Source organism: Oncorhynchus tshawytscha, linkage group LG07 (assembly GCF_018296145.1).
Source record: "Oncorhynchus tshawytscha isolate Ot180627B linkage group LG07, Otsh_v2.0, whole genome shotgun sequence".
Classification (NCBI taxonomy): Eukaryota; Metazoa; Chordata; class Actinopteri; order Salmoniformes; family Salmonidae; genus Oncorhynchus; species Oncorhynchus tshawytscha.
Window position 1 is genome coordinate 63298722 of NC_056435.1, and position 27475 is coordinate 63326196.

Consider the following 27475-nt stretch of genomic DNA (forward strand, 5'->3'; position numbering starts at 1 on the left):
ACCGAGTTTGGGAAACGCTGCTGCAGTCTCTCAAAGGCCAGAAGAGGGAACAAGAGAAATCCCTGCTGTATCTTTGAAGTAATTCAAAATGATTTACTAGGGCACGAACATAGAGGATCCTATACTGTTAGAAAATAAATTGCTATCTAGAACCTGAAAGGGATCTTCGGCTGTCCATATAGGAAAACCCTTTGAAGAACCCATTTTGGTTCCAGGTAGAACCCTATTGGGTTCCATGTAGAACCCTCTCCCCAGAAGGATCTACATAGAAACCAAAATAGTTCTACCTGGAACTAAAAAGGGTTCTGCCTAGAACCAAAAAGGGTTCTCCTATGGGGACGGCCAAAGAATCCTTTTGTAACCCTTTTTTCTTAGAGTGTAGAGACTAGCGAATAGCCTATTCAGACTATCCTTTCTGATTCTGTTGAGAGGCATCCACATCACTTTTTATTTTCAGTTTGATGCCAATGGGAGACTAAGTGTTGAATCCTTACTGCCACTTAGGTCTAAATTTAAGTTAGCCTAGCATTGTTCTCCATGGGAGATTACAACCTTGTTCCAACTGTAGGCCTTAATGCTCAAATCAGTTTTGTTTTTCAAATCCGTTTTGTAATACTGATGGTACAAACAAACAGCAAGTTACAAGTGACCAAATCGGGTGTATGTGTTCAGACAGAAGTAATTTGCTAACATGGCAACGCTAATTGTCATAGTAACGACAGGTATGCGTGCACAGGGGTGTAGGCTGATTGGAAGTAGTGCTCCTGCTTCTTATCACTCAGAAGTTACGTAGCATGCTAACAACGCCTGTCATGGATGTTTCCTAGTTTCTGTTCAAAATCATAGTGTAGGAAAACTTTTAAAGCCTCAAAGGATAAAGATGATTCAACTTTCAAAACAAGTCATTTTCATTTTGGCATTCACTCATTTGTTTGTTAACAATTAACAAGGCTGTAAAACTCAGCTAGCTAGGTAGCTGTTCAGATTTCTAACACATTCACTCATTTGTTTGTTAACAATTAACAAGCTAATCATGTACCTGTAAAACTGTCAGCAGAGTAGCTAGCAAGCAACAAGATACTGTATGTCAAATATCAGTCTAAAAACCACTTGAGGGCAAATAAATCAAATATGACTGTTCAGACACAAGTCACACGGCCAGGAATCAGATTTGTATGACCTAAAACCAGCTATGACGATGGTTTGAAATATGGTTTAAAATGTCAGATTTCATGTGCTTTTTGGCTGTTCAGACGACAGGAAAAAGAACAGATTCAAATCGGATATGCAAAAAAATGTGGATTTGAGTCACATCCAACTTCCAATAAGAACAAGGCAGATCCTTGAAATGGAAATAGGATTCTCCCCTACGTTTACACCGTTATTTTCCCCATACAGTAAATGTACATTCCTAATCTTCTGCAAGATGTTATCCTTCTTTGAATCTGTATTTCATCTGTTCAATATGTGTTTTATTCCCCATGGCCTTATTTACACCATCCTTTCTAACCCTTCAATATGTATTGGTCTATTCGAGTTTACAACTGTTTTTCAGAAGTGTGTATTTTATTCATACTGTTATGTTAAGAAGTGTGTATTTTATTCACCCTGTTATGTTAAGAAGTGTGTATTTTATTCACCCTGTTATGTTAAGAAGTGTGTATTTTATTCACCCTGTTATGTTAAGAAGTGTGTATTTTATTCACCCTGTTATGTTAAGAAGTGTGTATTTTATTCACCCTGTTATGTTAAGAAGTGTGTATTTTATTCACCCTGTTATGTTAAGAAGTGTGTATTTTATTCACCCTGTTATGTTAAGAAGTGTGTATTTTATTCACACTGTTATGTTAAGAAGTGTGTATTTTATTGTTATGTTAAGAAGTGTGTATTTTATTAAGTGTGTATTTTATTCACACTGTTATGTTAAGAAGTGTGTATTTTATTAAGTGTGTATTTTATTCACACTGTTATGTTAAGAAGTGTGTATTTTATTAAGTGTGTATTTTATTCACACTGTTATGTTAAGAAGTGTGTATTTTATTAAGTGTGTATTTTATTCATACTGTCATGTTAAGAAGTGTGTATTTTATTCATACTGTTATGTTAGGTGTGTATTTTATTTACACTTATGTTAAGAAGTGTGTATTTTATTCACCCTGTTATGTTAAGAAGTGTGTATTTTATTCACACTGTTATGTTGAGAAGTGTGTATTTTATTCACACTGTTATGTTAAGAAGTGTGTATTTTATTAAGTGTGTATTTTATTCATACTGTCATGTTAAGAAGTGTGTATTTTATTCATACTGTTATGTTAGGTGTGTATTTTATTTACACTTATGTTAAGAAGTGTGTATTTTATTCACCCTGTTATGTTAAGAAGTGTGTATTTTATTCACCCTGTTATGTTAAGAAGTGTGTATTTTATTCATACTGGTATGTTAGGTGTGTAGTTTATTCATATTGTTATGTTAGGTGTGTATTTTTTTACCGGTTCTTCTCTTTATTTCTGTTTTATATCTGAATATTTATTATAAACTGTGCAGCACGGCCCATTCTATGGAAAATTGTACAAATCTGGACTTAAATGTATAGACATTGATTTAAAGGGTGGCTGAACCGATTTAGCCTTGGTTTTAATCCTCCTCATTAGGAAATGTGACTGAGAACCAGATGAGGTGCAACCATATAGTTTACTTGAGTCTTGTCCTTGAGCAAGGCACTTATCCCGAACTGCTTCTGTAAGTTGCTCTGGATAAGAGCTTCTGCTAAATGACTAAAATGTAAACAAAAATGGAGTAGGTTAATTTCAAAACCCAATTTTAGTCACGAGGCAACTGCTTTAATCACGACTCAACTCTATTAATCACGAGGCAACTCTTTTAATCATGAGACAACCGTTTTCGGTACATCTGTGGATGTGCCATTTTGTTGCCAGGTATGAAACCGAATACATGTAGTCATAGAAACGAGAATACTCAGAGTACAAAGACGCATTTGATTTTATTCATTTTGTTGAGTTGTATGAATAAATGTATTGTTGTTGAAAATGCTGCCCTTAATGAGTTAATAATTGCTTGATTCAGATAATCACGCAATTAGAAACTTTTAATCATTCGATGAGCAACAGTCGTCACATTAACTAATACAAAGTCATGACATATTGGTGCCCCCTGTGAGGAATCTAAGATTGGACTAGGCTGCACCGTTGGGTTAATTCCATACCAATTGTGTAGCAAGATACATATATACATTGCATGAGCAGGAAGCTGGGGAGTTCAAGGCACAGGTGGAGAGAACCAGGGAGCTGGCATCGAAAGCCGAAAAGGACAAGCTACTGCTAGCCGAGGAACTGTGTGTGAGGGCAGATAAATTTGAAGATCTGTCTAACACTTATAATAAAGAACGCAAACAAACTCTTGACCAAGTCCGTATTCTAAAGGTACAACTCGCTTTAGCCAAAACTAAATGCAATGAAGACCACACAAACCTAGATTAATCTGACAAGCTAGCTAGAAACTGGGGCGAGCAACTTGATACCCTGCAAGCGGTTGTGAATGAAACCACACAAAGCAATAATGCTCTATTCCAAAAGCTGCAGACCAAAGACGATCAGTTAACTTCTTGAGTGTAGGGGGCAGGATTTTCGTTTTTGGCAAAAAAAAAAAAACGTACCCATTTGAAACGGCCTATTTCTCAGGCCGTTTCAAATGGGTACACAGAAACTAGAAAATGCATATAATTGTCAGATTAGGATAGAAAATCCAATCGGGAAGTGCTGTTTTTCCTGAAAGCTCTCTGTTCCATTGGATGCCTTGCCTCCATTTAAAGGGGTATCAACCAGATTCCTTTTACGGCTTCCTCAAGGTGTCAGTCTTTAGACATAGTTTCAGGCTTTTATTTTGAAAAATGAGTGAGAAAGGTCACATCACGTCAGTGGATAGCTGGGTGTTCACAGAGTTTTGCTTGCGCAGCCATTGTGTCTCCCTCACCTACTGAAAAAGCTACAGTCCCGGTTGATATATTATCGATTATATATTTTAAAAACAACCTGAGAATTGATTATAAAAAACGTTTGACATGTTTCTGTGGACATTACGGATACTATTTTGAAATTTTTGTCTGCAATGTCGTGACCGCTCGAGCCTGTGGATTTCTGAACATAACGCGCCAAACAAATTGAGGTATTTTGGATAAAAAAATAATCTTTATGGAACAAAAGGAACATTTATTGTGTAACTGGGAGTCTCGTGAGTGCAAACATCCAAAGATCATCAAAGGCGATTTAATTTATTGCTTTTCTGACTTTCGGGACCAATCTGCTAGTGTTTGTAATATTTTGTCTACTGAGAGAGATGTTCTTACATAAACACTTGTTATGCTTTTGCTGAAAAGCTGTATTTTAATCTGACACGCCACGTGGATTAACAACAAGCTAAACTGTGTTTTGCTATATTGCACTTGTGATTTCATGAAAATTTAATATTTTTAGTAATTTAATTTGGCGCGCTGCAATTCAGTGGGTGTTGATGAAAATGATCCCGCTAACGCGATGGGTGCGTCAAGAAGTTAATGAACACAATGACCAAGTTGGAGGACAAAATAGCAGAACTCATTGAAGTCGCTGATTTAATGAAGGATGAGAAAAACCAGGTGAGAAAGTTGGAAAAGGTGACCTCTAAACAAAAGGAGGACATCGCATCACTGGATCTCTCACTCCATACTCGAGACCTCTCACTGCAAACCATAACAGATAAGTATGAGGCCGAGCAGAGCAAGGGCGAAAAAATAAATAAATAAATAAAATAAAATAAAATAAACACCCTCAACTCCCAGGTGGACTCTGCGGAACACCACCCTTAGGTATAATCTGGAGGAACTCCAGAACAGTCACATACTATCGCGGGACAACCAAACCAAGCAACCAAGCTCACACCTGGAACTCAGAGACCGAGGGAATGTAGATGACAGGAGATTTCAGCCTCTTTCTCTTGGCCATTCGGCCCACAGTGAATTGGGGCCTCCTCGCCAACACAACCACGGCTTGACTTTTCCTTTTGGCCTTTCAGCCCACAATTCCCCACGAGAGAGTGCAGATGCTCCCCGGCACTTGGCGGTGGTTCTGCGACTCGCAAACACGATAGCTTGTTGGCTAACAATATCAGACAAGCTCAAAATGAACCTCCACAAGCCTACTATCACCGGCTTCGTTCAGCTTACTTTGGTATGCTCACTGAAACCGCAATGGAAGATCTATTGCCATTTAAACAACTTTTCCTGTCAAACATGTCTCCCAACTTCATTATTAACTACTTGGGCCCTACTGCCCACGTTGGGTTGCCAATCTCAACGCTCCGAGAACTTGCAAGCACCGCTTTTGAGGAATCAAAAGCAAGCCGGGCTAAGAGCCCAGACACCTCGTCTTTTGAGCTTAGGCGTGAACCATGACTCGAATTAGAAGGTGCTGCATCGGGGACATGTGCGGTAAAAGATGACGATCAAAGGGGGTGGCTACCAAGTAACCACCACCCCGACATCCACCGCCATAACAATAGCTACGATGAACGTCCCCAATCTAACAGGTCCCGTAGAGATCAACCTAGCCGACATGCCCCTGCGCCTAACTCTCACAAAGGGTCAGGACCTAAGGGAAACAAGCGTAACAAGGGCAACAAAGTGTTCAACAATGATCTAAACGCTAACCGAAAAGATTTAGAAGCTCTGATAAGAGATGTACTGCATCGTAAGAAATCTGAGAAGGAGGACAAGGATAAGTCATCATGACTAGGGGTAAAATCGTTGGAAACCAAGTCCGCCGAAATCATGCAATTCGAGAGGATGCAAACATTTACCCCCGCCCCCACTCAAATCCCTGTCCAGGAACCGCTCGTTCTAGACACAAGCCCGCAGGTTTTGTCTACAGACTTGGATACGGATGTGGAGATGCACAAGATAAGCAGCTTTGCAACAGATGATTCGTCTCCCATTCCGATAGAGGACCTACTGGGTCACGTAGGTGATTTATTGGTCTTGGAAATCAAGACAGATTACAAACCGCTCCGTTCTCCCAACCTACTCCATTTTGTTGGGGATATGACGAGAAAAAACAACTCAAACAGGCAATACTTCAGAACAGTCCTGGAGGACTGTTTGACCTGTCACGCTCTGATAGAGTCGGGTTTAACAATTTCCCTCATATCGGAAACCTTGCTGGATGAACTAAAAAGGGCAGCGGACCCTGCAAAACGTTGGTTAAAAACAGAACATTGCGATACGAATCTTCGAGGCTTCACACAAGCTACCTCGCCCCTAACCAAGCGTCTCCTACTTAAACTCAACGAAAGCGTGTCACTGATCCACCCCGTGTATGTGACTAGCATTGAAATTGAACGGAAGCTGATTGGGATCGATTTAATTGACAGTTTGGTTCCACTAATGGATTGGAAAACCAATCAAATCTGGTCACAAATATCTATGCCAACTCTGTTGACTTCACCGCATTCTTCCAAGGCTACCTGCCATACATTGTGCAACGATGTGGGTTCGATGTCAGCATCTGACGCAAACCCGGTGAACTTGTCCATGAGCCCGCCATTGGTGGCAAATGACAAGGTGAGTTCAACTCGGAACGTAACCGAACACAAGGTTTTCCTGTGTGGCTTGGGTGACTCACCAGCCGACACTTACCACCCTCCTCTGATTGGGGGCGTGTGCCTAAATGGCACTATGGTTGAGGATGCCAGACTGGCAACCTGGTCAGAAAAATCTGCAATCAGTTTGGAAATGTTCAATGAAATTTAAAAAACGGCTAACTGCCATCCCCTTGTGCCGAAAACGTTTAGATTTCCACTGGGAACGAATCCCCAGATGACACTCACCGCAGTAGGGGTGTGTGCGCTATCGATCCGCATTGGAACCAAGGAAGTATCTCACTACCTACTGGTTGTCACGCACCTCCCACATACAGTCTATGTGGGAGCGGACATTTTGGTAAGATTGGGTGTTAATAACAGGTGATCCCGACCGTTGGCTAGGACTCAAAATACACAACCCAAGCTGGCAGATCCAACTGATGTAGTACACATGATTGACATTGTAAGTGTAGAATTTAAAGTACAGAAATGCTAGTTATGATTGTGGAGGATTAACCTGTTATGTAGAGGAAATGTAAGGGTCTTGATTAACTACACTCTACAGGTTATTGTGGAGTAATTGTGGAGCAACCTGCATTCTGAAGGGCAACCTGCATTCTGAAGGGCAACCTGCATTCTGAAGGGCAACCTGCATTCTGAAGGGCAACCTGCATTCTGAAGGGCAACCTGCATTCTGAAGGGCAACCTGCATTCTGAATGCCCAATACTGCCCTACAGAAGGCAAAATACACTAACAAAAAATGTGTCTTTTTTTGTCTAGACAGATAGCAATCTCTGATACGCCATGTTCTGATCAACTGGTTTGTTCTTGTGTCAGGAACCTTAATACCACATGAATTAGATAATATACCTGGTATTACCACAGGTCAAAGATTTTTCACCAAATCCATAGCTACTATGTTTTGCCTTTGTAGTGCAGCATAGGTTTCTAACATTATGATCTTACTTCACATGCATACAGTACGCACACACACACACACACACACACACAATCCCAGCAAAGGTATGAGCCTAATTAAAAAACATTTTCGAAAGAGTTTGTTTTTTAATCCAGGACTAGGCTTAATCTGTGTCCAGAAAACCAGTCCCTCGTAGTATCGTATCTCTATGGGACGGATGGAGTAAAAAGCACCTCGTAGTATCGTATCTCTACGGGACGGATGGAGTAAAAAGCACCTCGTAGTATCGTATCTCTACGGGACGGATGGAGTAAAAAGCACCTCGTAGTATCGTATCTCTACGGGACGGATGGAGTAAAAAGCACCTCGTAGTATCGTATCTCTACGGGACGGATGGAGTAAAAAGCACCTCGTAGTATCGTATCTCTACGGGACGGATGGAGTAAAAAGCACCTCGTAGTATCGTATCTCTACGGGACGGATGGAGTAAAAAGCACCTCGTAGTATCGTATCTCTACGGGACGGATGGAGTAAAAAGCACCTCGTAGTATCGTATCTCTACGGGACGGATGGAGTAAAAAGCACCTCGTAGTATCGTATCTCGGGACGGATGGAGTAAAAAGCACCTCGTAGTATCGTATCTCTACGGGACGGATGGAGTAAAAAGCACCTCGTCGTATCGTATCTCTACGGGACGGATGGAGTAAAAAGCACCTCGTCGTATCGTATCTCTACGGGACGGATGGAGTAAAAAGCACCTCGTCGTATCGTATCTCTACGGGACGGATGGAGTAAAAAGCACCTCGTCGTATCGTGTCTCTACGGGACGGATGGAGTAAAAAGCACATAGAATGGAGAATCTCTATTGAACATGCTTCATCTTCTTAATCTATGTCCGGGAAACCGGTCCTACAGGTTTGCGCTCAATCGATCTCCTCAAGGCTCTCTCCATATACCATATATTGGACTCAATAACCACACCGCCTCTCAGCATCAAGCACTTGACGATGATTGCAACAGAGAGACACTTACACTAATTTCACTGTCAAGTAGAGACAGGGGGTTTTGTTGAGCTCTTTCCCAGCCATCTTCATTTCTATGCAAAGGGAGTTGCTTCTTTCGCTGTCTTGTCACCCGTGTCTGAGAAACCATTATTCATGGGGCTAAGATGAATCATTTTTTTAGTCGAGAAGTCTACAAAATAGGAAGAAAGTGCTTTGCTCGACACAAGCCAAAACCTCATGAAATTAAATTGATAAATGTGTTATCTTTTGCAGATATAGTGGACTTTAAAATACTTTGTAGTGAATAGGTTTGAAGTAATAACATTTCATTGACAGTACACACTAAGAAAAAAAGATGCCCATGGGAGAACTCTGAAGAACCCTTTTGTGTTCTTACCTGTACACTTCTAAATTCAAAACAGAGTCGAGTAAGCTGACTGGCCATTAACTTTTATTAAAGTGAATATGTTGAATTTCTACATGGAAAAGATACTTCATTAACAACAAAAGCACAATGAAAACACATCCATCTGCACATGACTGATTCTCTTAAATAAAGTCAACTATGGAAAAATAGGGGGAAAAGTACTGTCCTATGATAGCTATGTCTTGAGAAGGTGACACACAAAGAAATCTCATTGCAAAGTATCCTCCTTTATGGGCTTAATAGATACATACTTTCTTTAAAACAGGTAAATTATCTGGGACAAACTCCTTTAAAGACAGGCAACGTAACTCAAACCACTAGTAAACCTAACAATAGAAGGATTCCATTGCAAGGGATCCCTTATATAACAATAAGACAGCAGCAGGGTGCAACTACCCCCCCCCCCCGACTAGAGTAGGAACCATTCAGCATTTGAAACACATGACATATTGGTTCCTATCTAAGGAAATAAGTTATCTGTAGGTTACGCAATGAGAATGCAAAGCAACTCATTTCTGAGGCTCGGTCAAACGCTGGTCTGCATGCATTTTAAACAGCGAGCTCCAGTCGTTCTCTTCAAATTCTACTTAAGTGTAAGCAAGTTATAGCAAGTAGTCATTAAAAAGCATGTAGTGTATCACATTGCAGTAACTGTATGATGCGTCTCTATTGCTGTCAGGAATGAAAATGCACTGACTAAACTGGAATCGTTTGATTCAAGCCACGTGATCGATTCTAGCATGGATTCGGAGTGAGAGCTTCAAAAGCGTCGCCATTGGCTTTTACAATGCAAAGAATCGCTTTCATGTCTATACATTTGGCTGCTTTTCCTCACCCCCTTTTTGTTGTTGAGAAACAGCGCATTATGGTAATGACCAGTATTAGTTAACGGTACATAACAAATGTGTTGCAGAACGATGCTGTAGTAACACAGTGTTCTGTGTGCGCACAGAAACACTTGGATGCCTTTTGAATCGCTTGTCTTGGGGGTTGTGTTGTGTGTTTGGGGGCAAGCGGGAGATATGGTGTTCTGTGGTCTGTTGCTAGTTGTTAGTCATGATCCACCAGGATGCTAGGGGGAAAAGAGAGGAGTTCTACTTGAGCTGGGGATAAATGGGTAATTAACATGTCATTTCTAGCAAATCTGGGTTAAAAATACTTTTGCTGGGCTTGATTGAGCTTGCCTGGCACAATGTAGTAACCAATAGAATATTTGCAAATCCCTGGCTCTCCAGGCGGGCTAAAGCAAATGCTAAAAGTATTTGAAGGATTTGAAATAGTATTTGAACCCAGGTCTGCTTTCTGGTACGTATCCATAGAAGGTAAGTTGTGTTCCCTTTTGCATGGCTTAAACTGCTATCTCAAAATCATCATTTTGTATTTTCATAAGCCAATGTAAATCGCTCAAAGACCAGTGTGAAATTATGCATTTGCCTCAATGCAACATTTTACATTTGAAATGTGTAAGGATTTTTTTTTTTTTTTTTTTTGGGGGGGGTGAGCAATAATGTTCAAAGCATACATTTTCAAGAAAACACAAGTGACACTGTACTAACATTGAGTGGCTGCTGCCAACATACTGACTCAACTCTAGCCACTTTTTTAAAAATCCGTTATTTTACCAGGTAAATTGACTGAGAACACATTCTCATTTGCAGCAACGACCTGGGGAATAGTTACAGGGGAGAGGAGGGGGATGAATGAGCCAATTGTAAACTGGGGATTATTAGGTGACCGTGATGATTTGAGGGTCAGATTGGGAATTTAGCCAGGACACCGGGGTTAACACCCCTACTCTTACGATAAGTGCCATGGGATCTTTAATGACCACAGAGAGTCAGGACACCCATTTAACATCCCATCAGAAAGATGGCACCCTACACAGGGCAGTGTCCCCAAACACTGCCATGGGGCATTGGGACATGTTTTTTAGACCAGAGGAAAGAGTGCCTCCTACTGGCCCTCCAACACCCCTTCCAGCAGCATCTGGTCTCCCATCAAGGAACTGACCAGGACCAAGCTTGCTTAGCTTCAGAAGCAAGCCAGCAGTGGTATGCAGGGTGGTATGCTGCTGGCTTAATAATGGAAAAATTAATGTAATACATGTATCACTAGCCACTTTAAACAATGACACTTTATAGAATGTTTACATACCCTACATTACTCATCTCATATGTATATACTGTACTCCATACCATCTACTGCGTCTTGCCTATGCTGTTCGGCCATCACTCATTCATATATTTTTATGTACATATTGGTATTAATTCCTAGATATTATTGCATGGTCGGAACTAGAAGCACAAGCATTTTGCTACACTCGCATTAACATCTGCTAACCATGTGTATGTGACATAAAATTTGATTTGATTATAGGAAGGTATAGATTGTAACACACACACACACACACACACCTGGGAGCAGCATGGTAGACACAAGCTTGGGATCCTCCAGCATATCAATGACACAGCGCTGGAAATTCTTACTGGCATCGGACTGCAGGTAGCTAGGGAGGACAGGAACACAGCATCAATCAATAGACCTGTGACATGACAGTAAGACATAATCACCATTATTATTAATGTCCAATAGGAGAAAGGCTTGGTTAGTAAACCACATTACACAATACAACTAATATGTTTGGACTGATATTCCTAGTCTCTTTGCACTAAATATATGCACATGTATTTATGAGAATTAGAATGTAATCATACTGAATGTTAAGATGTTGAACAAATATGACAGTGTCAGTCTGATCTACACTGTACATATTGGTGTGTTTAAATCAACCCTGAGATACAGGTTGCGTGTGTTTAAATCAACCCTGAGAAACAGGTTGCGTGTGTTTAAATCAACCCTGAGAAACAGGTTGCGTGTGTTTAAATCAACCCTGAGAAACAGGTTGCGTGTGTTTAAATCAACCCTGAGAAACAGGTTGCGTGTGTTTAAATCAACCCTGAGAAACAGATTGCGTGTGTTTAAATCAACCCTGAGAAACAGGTTGCGTGTGTTTAAATCAACCCTGAGAAACAGGTTGCGTGTGTTTAAATCAACCCTGAGAAACAGGTTGCGTGTGTTTAAATCAACCCTGAGAAACAGGTTGCGTGTGTTTAAATCAACCCTGAGAAACAGGTTGCGTGTGTTTAAATCAACCCTGAGATACAGGTTGCGTGTGTTTAAATCAACCCTGAGATACAGGTTGCGTGTGTTTAAATCAACCCTGAGATACAGGTTGCGTGTGTTTAAATCAACCCTGAGATACAGGTTGCGTGTGTTTAAATCAACCCTGAGATACAGGTTGCGCGTGTATCATGATATTAGAGATGGGCCATCTGCTCATCATCAGAGGAGGAAAGAAATGAGCAGCTTTCCAGCGTCACACACACTACAGACCCACCTCATCCAGGAGATACGATCCTGCCAAAACTCATATATTATGAAGCACGACTTCCCTGGGAGCTTCTGGATAGACACACTGACAGAGAGAGAGAGCGTGAGGGAGGAGAGAGAGACAGAAAGAGACCGAGAGTGTTGAAATTAGCATCTGGTAGAGTGAGTCAATCAGGCCAAAGCAATAAGATCTCATTTGAATTAAATGGGCACAAATCCATCATGATGCATAACTGTGTCTGTTTATTTTTAAATGAACAGGAAAATCGATCAATTAATATTTCCTTTGAAAAAGTACATTTAACTAATTCTTAGGAATCCCATAGTTGGGAAGCAAATAGAACAATCTCATTGATGACACATTTTCTATCATCTAGGAATAGGCTTTTCCTGCCAATGTGATCTGACCAGGAAGAACCAGGAAGAACTGGGCTCCCGAGTGGCACAGCAGTCTAAGGCACTGCATTTCAGTGCAAGAGACGTCACTACAGTCCCTGGTTTGATGCTGGGCTGTATCACATCCGGCTGTGATTGGGAGTCCCGTAGGGCGGCACACAATTGGCCCAGCATCGCCGGGGGAGGCCGTCATTGTAAATAAGAATTTGTTCTTAACTGACTTGCCTAGATAAATAAAGGATACATTTTTTTTAAAGAAACTCTGGGCCTTAGTTTCATTTTTACAGGCCAGGTCAGGTGAATCACTTGGCGGCGAGTCGTGTGCCCTGCACTGCCCTGTGCCAAGCCACTGTGCTTTGGGATCAAAGCCAGGTAACTCTCTATCACTTTGATTTCACTTACTGCAAGTTGTCGCTGTGGTTGGATGTGGCGTCTGCGTAGCTCTTGAGTACCCTCTGGAACTTATCAAGGTCCTCCTCCGTTGCCAACATCTGCCTCTGCACCAGCAGGATGTTCTGTTGGCACGGACGCCACAAAGAAATACATCATTTACATACATTTCGTAAACACTCTTATTAAATCAAATGTTATTTGTCACATGCGCCAAATACAAACAGGTTTCGACCTACCGTGGAATGCTTACTTACAAGGCCTTAACCAACAAGACAGTTCAAGAAATAGAGTTGACAAAATAAACTAAAGTATTTAAAAAAAAAATTAAAAAGTAACACGATAAAATAATAATGAGGCTATATACAGGGGGGTACTTGCACCGAGTCAATGTGGGGGTACAGGTTAGTCGAGGTAATTTGTAAAGGGGTAAAGTGACTATGTATAGATAATAAACACCGAGTAGCAGCAGTGTAAAACCAAAGGGGGGGTTCAATGTAAATAGTCCGGGTGGCCATTTGATTAATTGTTCAGCAGTATTATGGCTTGGGGGTATAAACTGTTAAGCCTTTTGGACCTAGACTTGTCGCTCCGGTGCCGCTTGCCGTGTGGTTTTCAGAGAAAATGGTCTATGACTAGGGTTGCTGGAATCTTTGACAATTTTTTGGGCCTTCCTGTGACACTGCCTAGTATGTAGGACCCGGATGGCAGAAAGCTTGGCCACAGCGATGCACTACCCTCTGTAGCGCCTTACGGTCGGATGCCAAGCAGTTGCCATACCAGGCGGTGATGCAACCGGTCAGGATGCTCTCGATGGTGCAACTGTAGAACTTTTTGAGGATCTGGGGACCCATGCCAAATCTTTTCAGTCTCCTTGTAGTGCCCTCTTCACGACTGTCTTGGTGTGTTTGGACCATGTTAGTTTGTTGGTGATGTGGACACCAAAGAACTTGAAACTCTCGACCAACTCCATTACAACCCCATCGATGTTAATGGGGGCCTGTTCAGCCCTCCTTTTCCTGTAGTCCACGATCATCAGCTATTAGTTAGAAATGGTTTCCTTCAAACTGCACGCAGAGACATAAAAATGGTATCCATGAGTTCATCTGACTCTGGCTATGTAGTAAAAAGGGCTAGGTTAGTTGTCTCTGGGTATGTAGTAAAAAGGGCTAGGTTAGTTGTCTCTGGGTATGTAGTAAAAAGGGCTAGGTTAGTTGTCTCTGGGTATGTAGTAAAAAGGGCTAGGTTAGTTGTCTCTGGGTATGTAGTAAAAAGGGCTAGGTTAGTTGTCTCTGGGTATGTAGTAAAAAGGGCTAGGTTAGTTGTCTCTGGGTATGTAGTAAAAAGGGCTAGGTTAGTTGACTTTGTCAGTAGAACAAAGGGCTAAAATTGCCAAAATGTCGCACTATCCATATAAGCCTTTTTTATATCCTACAGAGTACACAATGCAATCATTTCAATTAGCTATGTAAAATGGTAACGGCTCATATTTGCTCAACAAACATAGGTGCAGCCCTGCAATTTATACATTGAAGCAAGTACGCAAGATTGCCATTTTGAGTAGCTAATTGCCTTCTTGCGTTGCGTACATAAGGTATACATTAGGCTTCAACATACAGTTGGTAGGTAACAAAAACATATCAGTCATATCTTTCAGAAAGCAGCTATCAGCTAAATCAGTGCTAGTAAGAAAAGTGCTCGTGCAAGAAAGACAAGAACAGTAAGGTGTTTGAGGGACGACATCAAACACTCCTCTGAGCTCCAACATCTGAGCTATAGGCAACAGCTGGGCTCCTACAAAGACAGACGCAGGTTTGAGGAGCAGATGGGGGAGTGTTTTTTTGTGCCTGTGAGAGGAAGCTCAATGTGTGAATGATGAAATTGAAAGTCTGGAGGTTTTCTGAGTACAGTCACCCAAGGGCGATGCTATGTGAATTCATTTGGTTGCGCGTTGTGCGTTCTGCTTTGAAAATCAAAAACAAGATGGATCATGGAAAATGGAACAATGAAACTGAAGCACTCACTGTAAAAAACGTGTCAACGTAAAATCCTGAATTACCCTGACTTTAAAAAAACATTAAACTTGTACTTTCATTGGATAACTGTGCTGTTAAACTCCAATGACACCCTGTGGCCCAAGGTGCCCCTAAGAGTATTAATAAAGTTGTATTGAACTGAATCGAATTTAGAGTAACAACAATCATCACTCACAGATTTATATGTACTGGCCAGTGTATCTTCTTTCAGGGGTTCCAATTTTGGACTCTGAAAAAAAAGAGTTAAAAACCTACTTATAATGGGAAAAGCTCAAAGTCATTGAGTTCAAGAAGTGGGTGTTTTCTTTTTTTGTTCATTGAGTATTTTACTCCTTTTTTTTCCCCAATTTTGATCTTGTTCCATTGTTGCAACTCCCTAACAGGCTCGGGAGACGAAGGTTGAGTCATGCATCCTACAAAACATGACCCAAGCAAACTGCACTTCTTAACACCCGCCTGCTTAACCCAGAGGCCAGCCTGCAGGCACCCGGCCCACCACAAGGAGTCATAGGGCACGATGAGCCAAATAAAGCCCCTCCGGCCAAACCCTTCCCTAACTTGGACAACGCTGGGCCAATTGTGCGCTGCCCTATGGGACTCCCAGTCACGGCCGGTTGTGACACAGCCTGGGATCAAACCCAGGTCTGTAGTGACGCCTCAAGCACTGCGATGCAGTGCCTTAGACCGCCGCACCACTCGGGAGGCCCGTGTGTTTTCTTTTAAATACTTTAGCTCTGCTTGACAGAGCTTTCCTGATGGAATGGAACCAATGGAAAAATCCCAAAAGTGTAAACCACACCCATGTGGCTCATTCAAACGCTCAAACTATCTGAAAGAAAACAAATACTACTTGAACCTAGGTCTGACTATAATATAATTATCTCATGCACGGTATATAATATAATTATCCAATACATTGTATCATTGACAAACATTCTGACAAGAGTTTATTTCAACCCCTGCCCACACATTTAGAACCCTCTATTTCCATTCAATCATGAGAAAGAGCAATATAAGCTATCATATTAAAGTAGAGTATGAAGTTGAACCTAAAGGTGAAATAGCTCACTGCAAAGGGAATGAGAGGCTGTGAGGTGACGATTGATATTGCACTACAGTACGTGCTGCAGGTTAGGAATTGCTCTGATATTGCAGTACAGGTTCCTCTTGATTGACAAACGAGACAGTCATACAGATAGGCAGGCAGGTGAAAGAAAGGGCTTAGGGAGTAAAAGAATGACAGACAGACATAGAACAGGAGATAGAGAGAGCATAGGGATTTAAAGTTGTGAGGGAGAGAGAAAGAGAGAACATATGGCAAGAACCGGTTAAAGGAATGAGCAGCACAGAGCAAGAGGTATTCAGGTTGTCAGGATGAGATATCCCCAGGACAGTCCAGTACCTGCCACTCTAGCTTGTCCAATAGCAACTGGAGCCTGTTGATCTGGGAGCACCAGTGGTCATCAGTCTCCATGGTCACTCCTAAGAAACACACACACGTTTCCTTTACTTGTCAGGATTTTCTGGGGAGTAAAAATATGTTCCCATTCAAAATCACATTTTCCCAAACCCCTAACCATAACTCCTAACCCCAAACCTGAAGTAGCATTTTTACTTTTCAATAACCACAACAACATCATTTAGCAGACATGTTTGTTTATATCAACTTACAACAGTGAGTGCAATTTTTTGTTGTTGTATTGTTGACACTGGCGGGAATCAAACTCAGAACCCTGGCGTTGTTACTTTTTCACTCCACGGGGAGTTGAGATGTAGCAGGGTGTTGCGTTCCCTTCTCCAAGAGGCTTACGTAACAGACACACTCTTACCAACTGAGCCACACAGGATTGTGTGGATTAAGCATTGGTATTACCTGTAGTGAGAATGCCTGAGTAGGGGTCGGTGGGGGAGAGGCACATGTTCTTCTGAACCTTGCGGCCACATCGCCTGCTGTTCCTCTGCGCGGTGGGATGCTCCACCACCTTCACCTCTCTCCTGAAAACAGACAGAACCAGAAAAGGAAGAGGAATAAACATCAAAACGACTGTCAGAGAGGTAAGAAAGGGAGGGATGGCACTGGTCACAGGGAACGAAGAGAGGAGGAATAACATTCAGAGAAGAAGAGAATAGTGGAGAATGATGATGGTAGATGGTAGGCAGTAGAAAGTAGGCGGTAGAAAGTAGTCGGTAGGCAGTAGACCGTAGACGGTAGGCAGTAGTAGGCGGTAGACTGTAGGCGTCAAGCAGTAGAGGGTCATCAGGTCAGTGGAGGAGAGGCAGCAGTAGATGGTAGCAGCAGCAGACGGTAGGCGGTAGCACCAGTAGGCGGTAGCAGCAGTAGACGGTAGCAGCAGTAGACGGTAGCAGCAGTAGACGGTAGCAGCAGTAGACGGTAGCTGGTAGCAGCAGTAGACGGTAGCAGCATTAGGCGGTAGCAGCAGTAGACAGTAGATGGTAGCAGCAGTAGGTGGTAGCAGCAGAAGCAGCAGAAGATGGTAGCAGCAGTAGACGGTAGCAGCAGTAGACAGTAGATGGTAGCAGCAGTAGGTGGTAGCAGCAGAAGCAGCAGAAGACGGTAGCAGCAGTAGACAGTAGATGGTAGCAGCAGTAGGTGGTAGCAGCAGTAGCAGCAGTAGACGGTAGCAGCAGTAGACGGTAGAAGCAGTAGACGGTAGAAGCAGTAGACGGTAGAAGCAGTAGACGGTAGAAGCAGTAGACAGTCGTAGCAGCAGAAGGCAGTAGACGGTAGCAGCAGAAGAAGACTGTAGCAGAAGAAGACTGTAGCAGAAGAAGACTGTAGCAGAAGAAGACAGTAGCAGCAGTAGACAGTAGATGGTAGCAGCAGTAGGCGGTAGCAGCAGTAGACAGTAGACGGTAGCAGCAGTAGACGGTAGCAGCAGTAGGTGGTAGCAGCAGTAGCAGCAGAAGACGGTAGCAGCAGTAGACAGTCATAGCAGCAGAAGGCAGTAGACGGTAGCAGCAGAAGAAGACGGTAGCAGCAGTAGACAGTAGATGGTAGCAGCAGTAGACAGTAGATGGTAGCAGCAGAAGACGGTAGCAGCAGAAGACTGTAGCAGCAGAAGACGGTAGCAGCAGTAGGCGGTAGCAGCAGTGGGCGGTAGCAGCAGTGGGCGGTAGCAGCAGTAGACAGTAGATGGTAGCAGCAGTAGGCGGTAGCAGCAGTAGACAGTAGACGGTAGCAGCAGTAGACGGTAGCAGCAGTAGGTGGTAGCAGCAGTAGCAGCAGAAGACGGTAGCAGCAGTAGACAGTCGTAGCAGCAGAAGGCAGTAGACGGTAGCAGCAGAAGAAGACGGTAGCAGCAGTAGACAGTAGATGGTAGCAGCAGTAGACAGTAGATGGTAGCAGCAGAAGACGGTAGCAGCAGAAGACTGTAGCAGCAGAAGACGGTAGCAGCAGTAGGCGGTAGCAGCAGTGGGCGGTAGCAGCAGTGGGCGGTAGCAGCAGTAGACAGTAGATGGTAGCAGCAGTAGGTGTAGCAGCAGAAGACGGTAGCAGCAGTAGGCGGTAGCAGCAGTAGACGGTAGCAGCAGTAGACAGTAGATGGTAGCAGCAGTAGGTGTAGCAGCAGTAGGCGGTAGCAGCAGTAGACGGTAGCAGCAGTAGGCGGTAGCAGCAGTAGGCGGTAGCAGCAGTAGGCGGTAGCAGCAGTAGACAGTAGATGGTAGCAGCAGTAGGTGGTAGCAGCAGTAGCAGCAGAAGACGGTAGCAGCAGTAGACAGTAGCAGCAGTAGGTGGTAGCAGCAGTAGACAGTCGTAGCAGCAGAAGGCAGTAGACGGTAGCAGCAGAAGACGGTAGCAGAAGAAGACGGTAGCAGCAGTAGACGGTAGATGGTAGCAGCAGTAGACAGTAGATGGTAGCAGCCGTAGGCGGTAGCAGCAGTAGACGGTAGCAGCAGTAGACGGTAGATGGTAGCAGCAGTATGCGGTAGCAGCAGTAGACAGTCGTAGCAGCAGTAGACGGTAGCAGCAGTAGACGGTAGATGGTAGCAGTAGGCGGTAGCAGCAGAAGACGGTTGCAGCAGTAGACGGTTGCAGCAGAAGGCGGTTGCAGCAGAAGACGGTTGCAGCAGAAGACGGTTGCAGCAGAAGGCGGTTGCAGCAGAAGGCGGTTGCAGCAGAAGGCGGTAGATGGTTGGCAGCAGTAGGCGGTAGCAGGAGCAGGCGATAGCAGCAGTAGACGGTAGATGGTAGCAGCAGTAGGCGGTAGCAGCAAAAGATGGTAGCAGCAGTAGGCGATAGCAGCAGTAGACGGAAGCAGCAGTAGACGGTAGCAGGAGCAGGCGATAGCAGCAGTAGATGGTAGCAGCAGTAGACGGAAGCAGCAGTAGATGGTAGAAGCAGTAGATGGTAGCAGCAGTAGGCGATAGCAGCAGTAGACGGTAGCAGCAGTAGGCGATAGCAGCAGTAGACGGTAGCAGGAGCAGGCGATAGCAGCAGTAGGAGGTAGCAGCAGTAGGAGGTAGCAGCAGTAGACAGAAGCAGGAGCAGGCGATAGCAGCAGTAGGAGGTAGCAGCAGGAGGAGGTAGCAGCAGTAGGAGGTAGCAGCACTAGACAGAAGCAGGAGCAGGCGATAGCAGCAGTAGACAGAAGCAGGAGCAGGCGATAGCAGCAGTAGACGGTAACAGCAGTAGACGGTAGATGGTAGCAGCAGTAGGCGGTAGCAGCAAAAGATGGTAGCAGCAGTAGGCGATAGCAGCAGTAGACGGAAGCAGCAGACGGTAGCAGCAAAAGATGGTAGCAGCAGTAGGCGATAGCAGCAGTAGACGGAAGCAGCAGACGGTAGCAGCAAAAGATGGTAGCAGCAGTAGGCGATAGCAGCAGTAGACGGAAGCAGCAGTAGACGGTAGCAGGAGCAGGCGATAGCAGCAGTAGATGGTAGCAGCAGTAGGCGATAGCAGCAGTAGACGGTAGCAGGAGCAGGCGATAGCAGCAGTAGATGGTAGCAGCAGTAGACGGAAGCAGGAGCAGGCGATAGCAGCAGTAGACGGTAGATGGTAGCAGCAGTAGGCGGTAGCAGCAAAAGATGGTAGCAGCAGTAGGAGGTAGCAGCATTAGGAGGTAGAAGCAGTAGACGGAAGCAGGAGCAGACAGAAGCAGCAGTAAACGGTAGGCAGTAGCATCAGTAGACAGTAGACTGGAGCAGCAGTGGTAGCAGATGGTAGCAGTAGGCGGTAGCAGCAGTAGACGGAAGCAGGAGCAGGCGATAGCAGCAGTAAACGGTAGGCAGTAGCATCAGTAGACTGGAGCAGCAGTAGTAGACGGTAGCAGCAGTACACAGTAGACGGTAGCAGCAGCAGACGGTAGCAGCAGTAGGCGGAAGCAGTAGAAGCCAGTAGCAGCAATAGGCGGAAGCAGCAGTAGACAGTAGCAGTAGAAGCCAGTAGCAGTAGAAGCCAGTAGCAGTAGAAGCCAGTAGCAGCAGTAGACAGTAGCAGTAGAAGCCAGTAGCAGCAGTAGACAGTAGCAGTAGAAGCCAGTAGCAGCAGCAGGTGGAAGCAGCAGTAGACGGTAGCATCAGACAGTAGAAGGTAGCATCAGTAGGCAGTAGTAGCAATAGACGTAGCAGCAGTAGACAGTAGCAGCAATAAATGGTAGCAGCAGTAGACGGTAGGCAGTAGACGGTAGGCAGCAGTACATTGGTCCAACCAAAACACAACAAAGAAGGGTGAAAGTGATTTTGTGGATAGTTCCAATTCCAAATGACAAGCCCAACATTGTAATTATCCCGCTGGGAAGTGTAGGACATGGTGTTGACTGCTCAGGGCTGACCCTAACCATTCATAGATTAAGTGTGTGTGTTTAGGGAGTGTATAATAGAGTCAATTGTGTGTGCATGTGCATCTGAGTCTGTGGGTGTCTCTGTGTGTGCATTTGTGTGACAGAGTAGATGGATGGAGAAACATTGTTTTCTCCAGCAGGTTAAGACTCTGTGTGCCTGCCTGTCCCGCTGACAGAGCAGAAGGAGTGTATGACTGGGACATTTCTACTGCTGGGCCAGTTAGCAGCCCCAAAGGGCACTGTAGCACATAGAGGACTACCACAGATGAACAGAAAGGAGGACAAAAAGGTGGCGCCATAGTATTTAGTAATGAGGTGGTGCCATAGTATTTAGTAATGAGGTGGTGCCATAGTGTTTAGTAACGAGGTGGTGCCATAATGTTTAGTAATGAGGTGGTTCAATAGTATTTAGTAATGAGGTGGTGCCATAGTGTTTAGTAATGAGGTGGTTCAATAGTATTTAGTAATGAGGTGGTGCCATAATGTTTAGTAATGAGGTGGTGCCATAGTATTTAGTAGTGAGATGGTGCCATAGTATTTAGTAGTGAGATGGTGCCATAGTATTTAGTAATGAGGTGGTGCCATAGTGTTTAGTAATGAGGTGGTGCCATAGTATTTAGTAGTGAGGTGGTGCCATAGTGTTTAGTAATGAGGTGGTGCCATAGTATTTAGTAATGAGGTGGCGCCATAGTATTTAGTAGTGAGGTGGTGCCATAGTATTTAGTAATGAGGTGGTGCCATAGTATTTAGTAATGAGGTGGCGCCATAGTATTTAATAATGAGGTGGTGCCATAGTGTTTAGTAATGAGGTGGTGCCATAGTATTTAGTAATGAGGTGGTGCCATAGTGTTTAGTAACGAGGTGGTGCCATAATGTTTAGTAATGAGGTGGTTCAATAGTATTTAGTAATGAGGTGGTGCCATAGTGTTTAGTAATGAGGTGGTTCAATAGTATTTAGTAATGAGGTGGTGCCATAATGTTTAGTAATGAGGTGGTGCCATAGTATTTAGTAGTGAGATGGTGCCATAGTATTTAGTAGTGAGATGGTGCCATAGTATTTAGTAATGAGGTGGCGCCATAGTATTTAATAATGAGGTGGTGCCAGTGTTTAGTAATGAGGTGGTGCCATAGTGTTTAGTAATGAGGTGGTGCCATAGTATTTAGTAATGAGGTGGTTCCATAGTATTTAGTAATGAGGTGGCGCCATAGTATTTAATAATGAGGTGGTGCCATAGTATTTAGTAATGAGGTGGCGCCATAGTATTTAGTAATGAGGTGGCGCCATAGTATTTAGTAAAGAGGTGGTGCCATATTGTTTAGTAATGAGGTGGTGCCATAGTGTTTAGTAATGAGGTGGTTCAATAGTATTTAGTAATGAGGTGGTTCAATAGTATTTAATAATGAGGTGGTGCCATAGTATTTAGTAGTGAGATGGTGCCATAGTGTTTAGTAATGAGGTGGTTCAATAGTATTTAGTAATGAGGTGGTGCCATAGTATTTAGTAGTGAGATGGTGCCATAGTGTTTAGTAATGAGGTGGTTCAATAGTATTTAGTAACGAGGTGGTGCCATAATGTTTAGAAATGAGGTGGTTCAATAGTATTTAGTAATGAGGTGGTTCCATAGTATTTAGTAACGAGGTGGTGCCATAATGTTTAGAAATGAGGTGGTTCAATAGTATTTAGTAATGAGGTGGTTCCATAGTATTTAGTAATGAGGTGGTTCCATAGTATTTAGTAATGAGGTGGTTCCATAGTATTTAGTAATGAGGTGGTGCCATAGTATTTAGTAATGTGGTGGTGTGCCTTCACCATGTGCTGCCCCTCGCTAACAATACCGCTACAGAATTATTTAGTAGTGAGTTTGTGGCTGGAATGGTGTTGAGAGGTGAGGTAATTCCATCGTTTTTCTAGTAGTGAGGTGCAGCTGGTGTGGTGTTGATTCCAGAGGTGCTGTTGTGTATTTGAGACTGGGTATTCAGTAGTATGATGCTGCCATAGTCTTTAGGTGTGTTGAGCACTAGTGACTCACGGTGCAGGGCTGCTTTGCTCCTCCACAGCCTCCATGGCACACTGCAGGGACATTTGAAGAGAGAGCAGCTGGCTGGAGGTCTCCCTCAGCATGAAGCGGGTCACAAACTGTCCCAGCACAGAGGAGCCCTGGTACTCCTAACGAGGGAGAGAGGAGATGGGGATAGAGGAGAGTAGGAGGGGTGGGAGAGAGGGGGTAGAAGAGTGGGCAGAGGATAGGTAGGGAAAGGTGGGGGAGAGGGGAGCAGGGGTGGGGAGACACAGGAGGGGAGTAAGAGAGAAAGGGAGCGAGAGGGAACAGGTTGGCAACCTTTATTCGGAAAACCCTAATTCATTCTAAAAGCTGTTATGCTCACAACAGCTACAGCATCAAGAGATAAGGGTGAAAGCTCATAAGATGTTTTACTCCAATTCAATCGCTATGTTTCACAGCATGCATGATTCTTAGCCATTTCAAATATTGAACGGTTTTCATTTGAAAAAAAAAACATCTATTCCATCTTTAACTAGTGGGAGACTCGTCGTAACAAGACTGTAATTTAAGCCGACCTAGAGGAATGGTGCAGGATGGTTAATGGAGTAATTGTAGTGGAGCACCCCACTAGAATGTACAATGACAACCTAGTAGCGTCCCAAAATGCACGCTATTCCCTACATAGGGCTCTGGTCAAAAGTAGTGCACTATGAGCCTTGGTCAAAAGTAGTGCCCTATATGGTGAATAGGGTGCAATTTAGGAGGCTACCCTTGCTACTGTTGATTAATACCATGGGGGAATTCTAGTCTAGGGCCTTGGTGATGACATTTATGACAGACTACAGCTGCTAACAATCGCTAGTGAAAACCTCTATGGATTTCCTTCTGACAGTGAATAAGAAAGTGCATGAATGAATGGGGCTTTAAATTGTGTCAGGGTGCATAATTATGCAGTAAAAGCCCTCTTTTTCTAACAGGGATAGCTGGATTTTCTCCTTCCTTCACTGATGTGCTTCACTGATTCCTGGGCTGGCTAATAAGTCTCCGTCACAGATAAGAAAATAAATAAAAAAGGTATCTTCTTGAGGTAGATTCGAAAATACTTTCTTTTAATGTCTGATTATTAAAGTCTTATCTTATTATTGTACAGTTGGCTAATCATTGAAATCTGATCTCACTCATAAAATTGTTTGTTGCCTAAATACAACAGTTACTTACAAATGTAAAAAAAAAATACATTGACAAATTACAATAATTTACAACAGCTTACAAATGGTGAACAAATGAATGAATTGTGGTTTGTAAGAAATGTATAGTCACACTGTAACGTCTCTCGTCGGAAGGCATGGACAAAACGCAGCGTGGTAAGTGTTCATGATTCTTTATTACTCAAAAACACTCGAACAAAGTGAAAAAACAAAACAGTTCTGTCAGGTGCAGACACTAAACAGAAAATAACTACCCACAAAGCACAGGTGGGAAAAAGGCTACCCAAGTATGATTCCCAATCAGAGACAACGATAGACAGTTGCCTCTGATTGGGAACCACACTCAGCCAAAAACAAAGAAATAGGAAACATAGAATGCCCACCCTAATCCCACCCTGACCTAACCAAATAGAGAAATAAAACGTCTAAGGTCAGGGCGTGACACACACCTTGAAATAAAGTGTTACAATAGATTCAACCAAATGACCATGATCTTTAGATCCCAGACTCCAAGGTTCGTCCAACATGTTGATTTTTGTCAGTCTTCACATTTTTCTTTTTGGATAATATCAACCATAAAGATTATAAATAGGCAACTGAAAGAAAAGGCACCTTGTAGCGCACTGGAGTTTTTAATATGTCCTTTACGAACCAAGGTAGGTCTACTTTGTTTCTCACCTATTCCTATCTGTATAAAACATGTATGCAATAATTAACTATAGAAATCCAAAAACATATAGCTGGCATATGAAGGCATCACTGAAATGTAGGCCAGTTATAATGCCTTCAGAAAGTATTCACACCCCTTTATTTTGTCCACATTTTGTTGTGTTACAGCCTGAATTTAAAATTGGTCTACACACAATACCCCATAATGTCAAAGTTGAATTACGTTTTTTTGATATTTTTACATATTAGTTCAAAGTTAAAAACTGAAATGTTGAGTCAATAAGTATTCAACCCCTTTGTAATGACAAGCCTAAACACGTTCAGGAGTAATGTGCTTAACAGGTCACATAATAAGTTGTATGGATTCATGATTTTTGAATGACTACCTCATCTCTGTACCCCACACATCCAATTATCTGTAAGGTCCCTCAGTCGAGCAGTGATCCCTGTAGCCGGTCTCATCATCGTCGGTTATCAGGCCTACCACCGTCGTGCATCTGCAAACTTAATGATGTTGTTGGAGTCGTGCGCGGCCACGTAGTCTTGGGTGAACAGGGAGTACACGAAGGGACTAAGCACACACCCCTGAGGGACCCCGTGTTGAGGGTCAGTGTGGCGTATGTGTTGTTGCCTACCCTCAAGCATTGTGGTGGCTTCATGTTATGGGTATGCTTGTCATCATTAAGGATCGGCGTCGCGTCAACGAGACAGTTGTAAATCATGCAGCATGTTAATGTCAAGATCGCAGATTTTAGAGAAACAACAAATGTCGGTACATATAAGTGTCTTATATCGTCTGAAAGCTTAAATTCCTGTTAATATAACTGCACTGTCCAATTTACACTAGCTATTACTGCGAAAAAATGCCATGCTATTGTTTGAGGAGAGCTCCTAACAACAAAACACTTTTCACCGCGATAAGTTTGATAAATTCACCACAAAAGGTGAAATGTGTACTTACATTCTGAAATCTTGCTCTGATTTATCATCCAAAGGGTTCCAGAGATACCGTGAAGTGTGGTTCGAAGAAAAATCATTTTTCATATCCTAAAAAGGTCCATATAGCATGCACAATTGATTTTGTATTTCCACTCGTTCAATTTGCAAAGAAAGGAATCTGTGAAAATCTCACCCTATACGTTGTTTCAACGAGTGAAATCATGTTTGTATGTATTCCTCAGAGATCCTAGAACATAACAAGACTTCGCTATATCATTAGGGGTGTAGTATATCCTATAGGACACCATATTTGGTCAGAGAGCGAAGCCTTCATGGCACGCCGACGGCCATCACTTGGAACGGCTGTATCTTTGTCAAATAAGCACCAACCGGGATCAAACAAAGCTTGCTAGATAACCAATGAGCTGGGCTTTACGGAAGTATCCGGAAACCATGTATATATCGTAAAATGTAGCTACTAACCTTGTACGACAGCATGCCTTTTCATTTTGGACAAAAATTACAAGGATATTCAGAGTTATGAAAACTAGTTGTTTTGCAAATTTTGATCTTATAATATGGCTACTAATACTTGGAAAGCTAAATCAAAGTCACCACGATAGTGCAAAATGATAAAGTACTCAGGAAAAACTAGGAGAGTGAAGGACGTTTACCAGCAGCAGGTTCGGCAGAAGCTAGAAGGCAGGCGACGCCGAAAGCCTGAGCTGGACAGAAGGGGGAGCCAAAGTGAAGGCTGGTGTGATTCACTGGGAGATTAATTCACCTTTCAGCAGTAAAATAACGTAAAACACAAGGCCACTGGAGTTGCGTACCAAGAAGACAGAGAATGTTCCGGAGTAGCAGAGTTACAGTTTTGAAAATGGTTGCCTAGCAATGATCAACAACCAATTTGACAGAGCTTGAATAATTTAGGAAAGAATAATGAGCAAATGTTGCACATTCCAGCTGTGGCAAGCTCTTAGAGACTTACTATGAAAGACTCACAGCTGTAATTGCGGCCAAAGGTGATTCTAACATGTATTGGGGGTTGAATGCTTACAGTATCTAATCAAGATACTGTATTTTAGTGTTTTATTTTTATATACACTACCGTTCAAAAGTTTGGGGTCACTTAGAAATGTCCTTGTTTTTGAAAGAAAAGCACATTTGAGAAACAAACGCCTCACAAGTCCTCAACTGGCAGCTTCATTAAATAATACCCGCAAAACACCAGTCTCAATGTCAACAGTGAAGAGGCATCTCCGGGATGCTGGCCTTCTAGGCAGAGTTTTTCTGTCCAGTGGCTGTGGTCTTTTGCCCATCTTAATATTTGATTTTTATTGTCCAGTCTGAGATATGGCTTTTTCTTCCCGGAGTCGCCTCTTCACTGTTGACATTGAGACTGTTGTTTTGCGGGTACTTTTTAATGAAGCTGCCAGTTGAGGACTTGTGAGGCGTCTGTTTCTCAAACTAGACACTAATGTACTTGTCCTCTTGCTCAGTTGTGCACTGGGGCTTCCCACTCCTCTTTCTATTCTGGTTAGAGACAGTTTGCGCTGTTCTGTGAATGGAGTAGTACACAGCGTTGTACGAGATCTTCAGTTTCTTGGCAATTTCTCACATGGAATAGCCTTCATTTCTCAGAACAAGAATAGACTGACG

The 27475-nt window shown here is 43.0% G+C and overlaps 1 protein-coding gene across 1 annotated transcript in view; it reads right to left on the bottom strand.

Annotated features, from left to right (window-relative positions):
* Positions 1 to 8988: 8988 nt before the first annotated feature.
* Positions 8989 to 27475, bottom strand: part of necab3 (N-terminal EF-hand calcium binding protein 3) — a 50600-nt gene continuing 32113 nt past the window's right edge. The window contains exons 7-14 of the mRNA XM_042324815.1: positions 23025 to 23161; positions 17067 to 17188; positions 16596 to 16675; positions 15369 to 15422; positions 13170 to 13282; positions 12379 to 12456; positions 11396 to 11487; positions 8989 to 10053 (exon numbers count right to left, since the gene is read on the bottom strand). Coding sequence (XP_042180749.1) covers positions 10025 to 10053; positions 11396 to 11487; positions 12379 to 12456; positions 13170 to 13282; positions 15369 to 15422; positions 16596 to 16675; positions 17067 to 17188; positions 23025 to 23161 — 705 coding nt within the window. The 3' untranslated portion in view covers positions 8989 to 10024. The remainder of the gene's footprint in view (positions 10054 to 11395; positions 11488 to 12378; positions 12457 to 13169; positions 13283 to 15368; positions 15423 to 16595; positions 16676 to 17066; positions 17189 to 23024; positions 23162 to 27475) is intronic.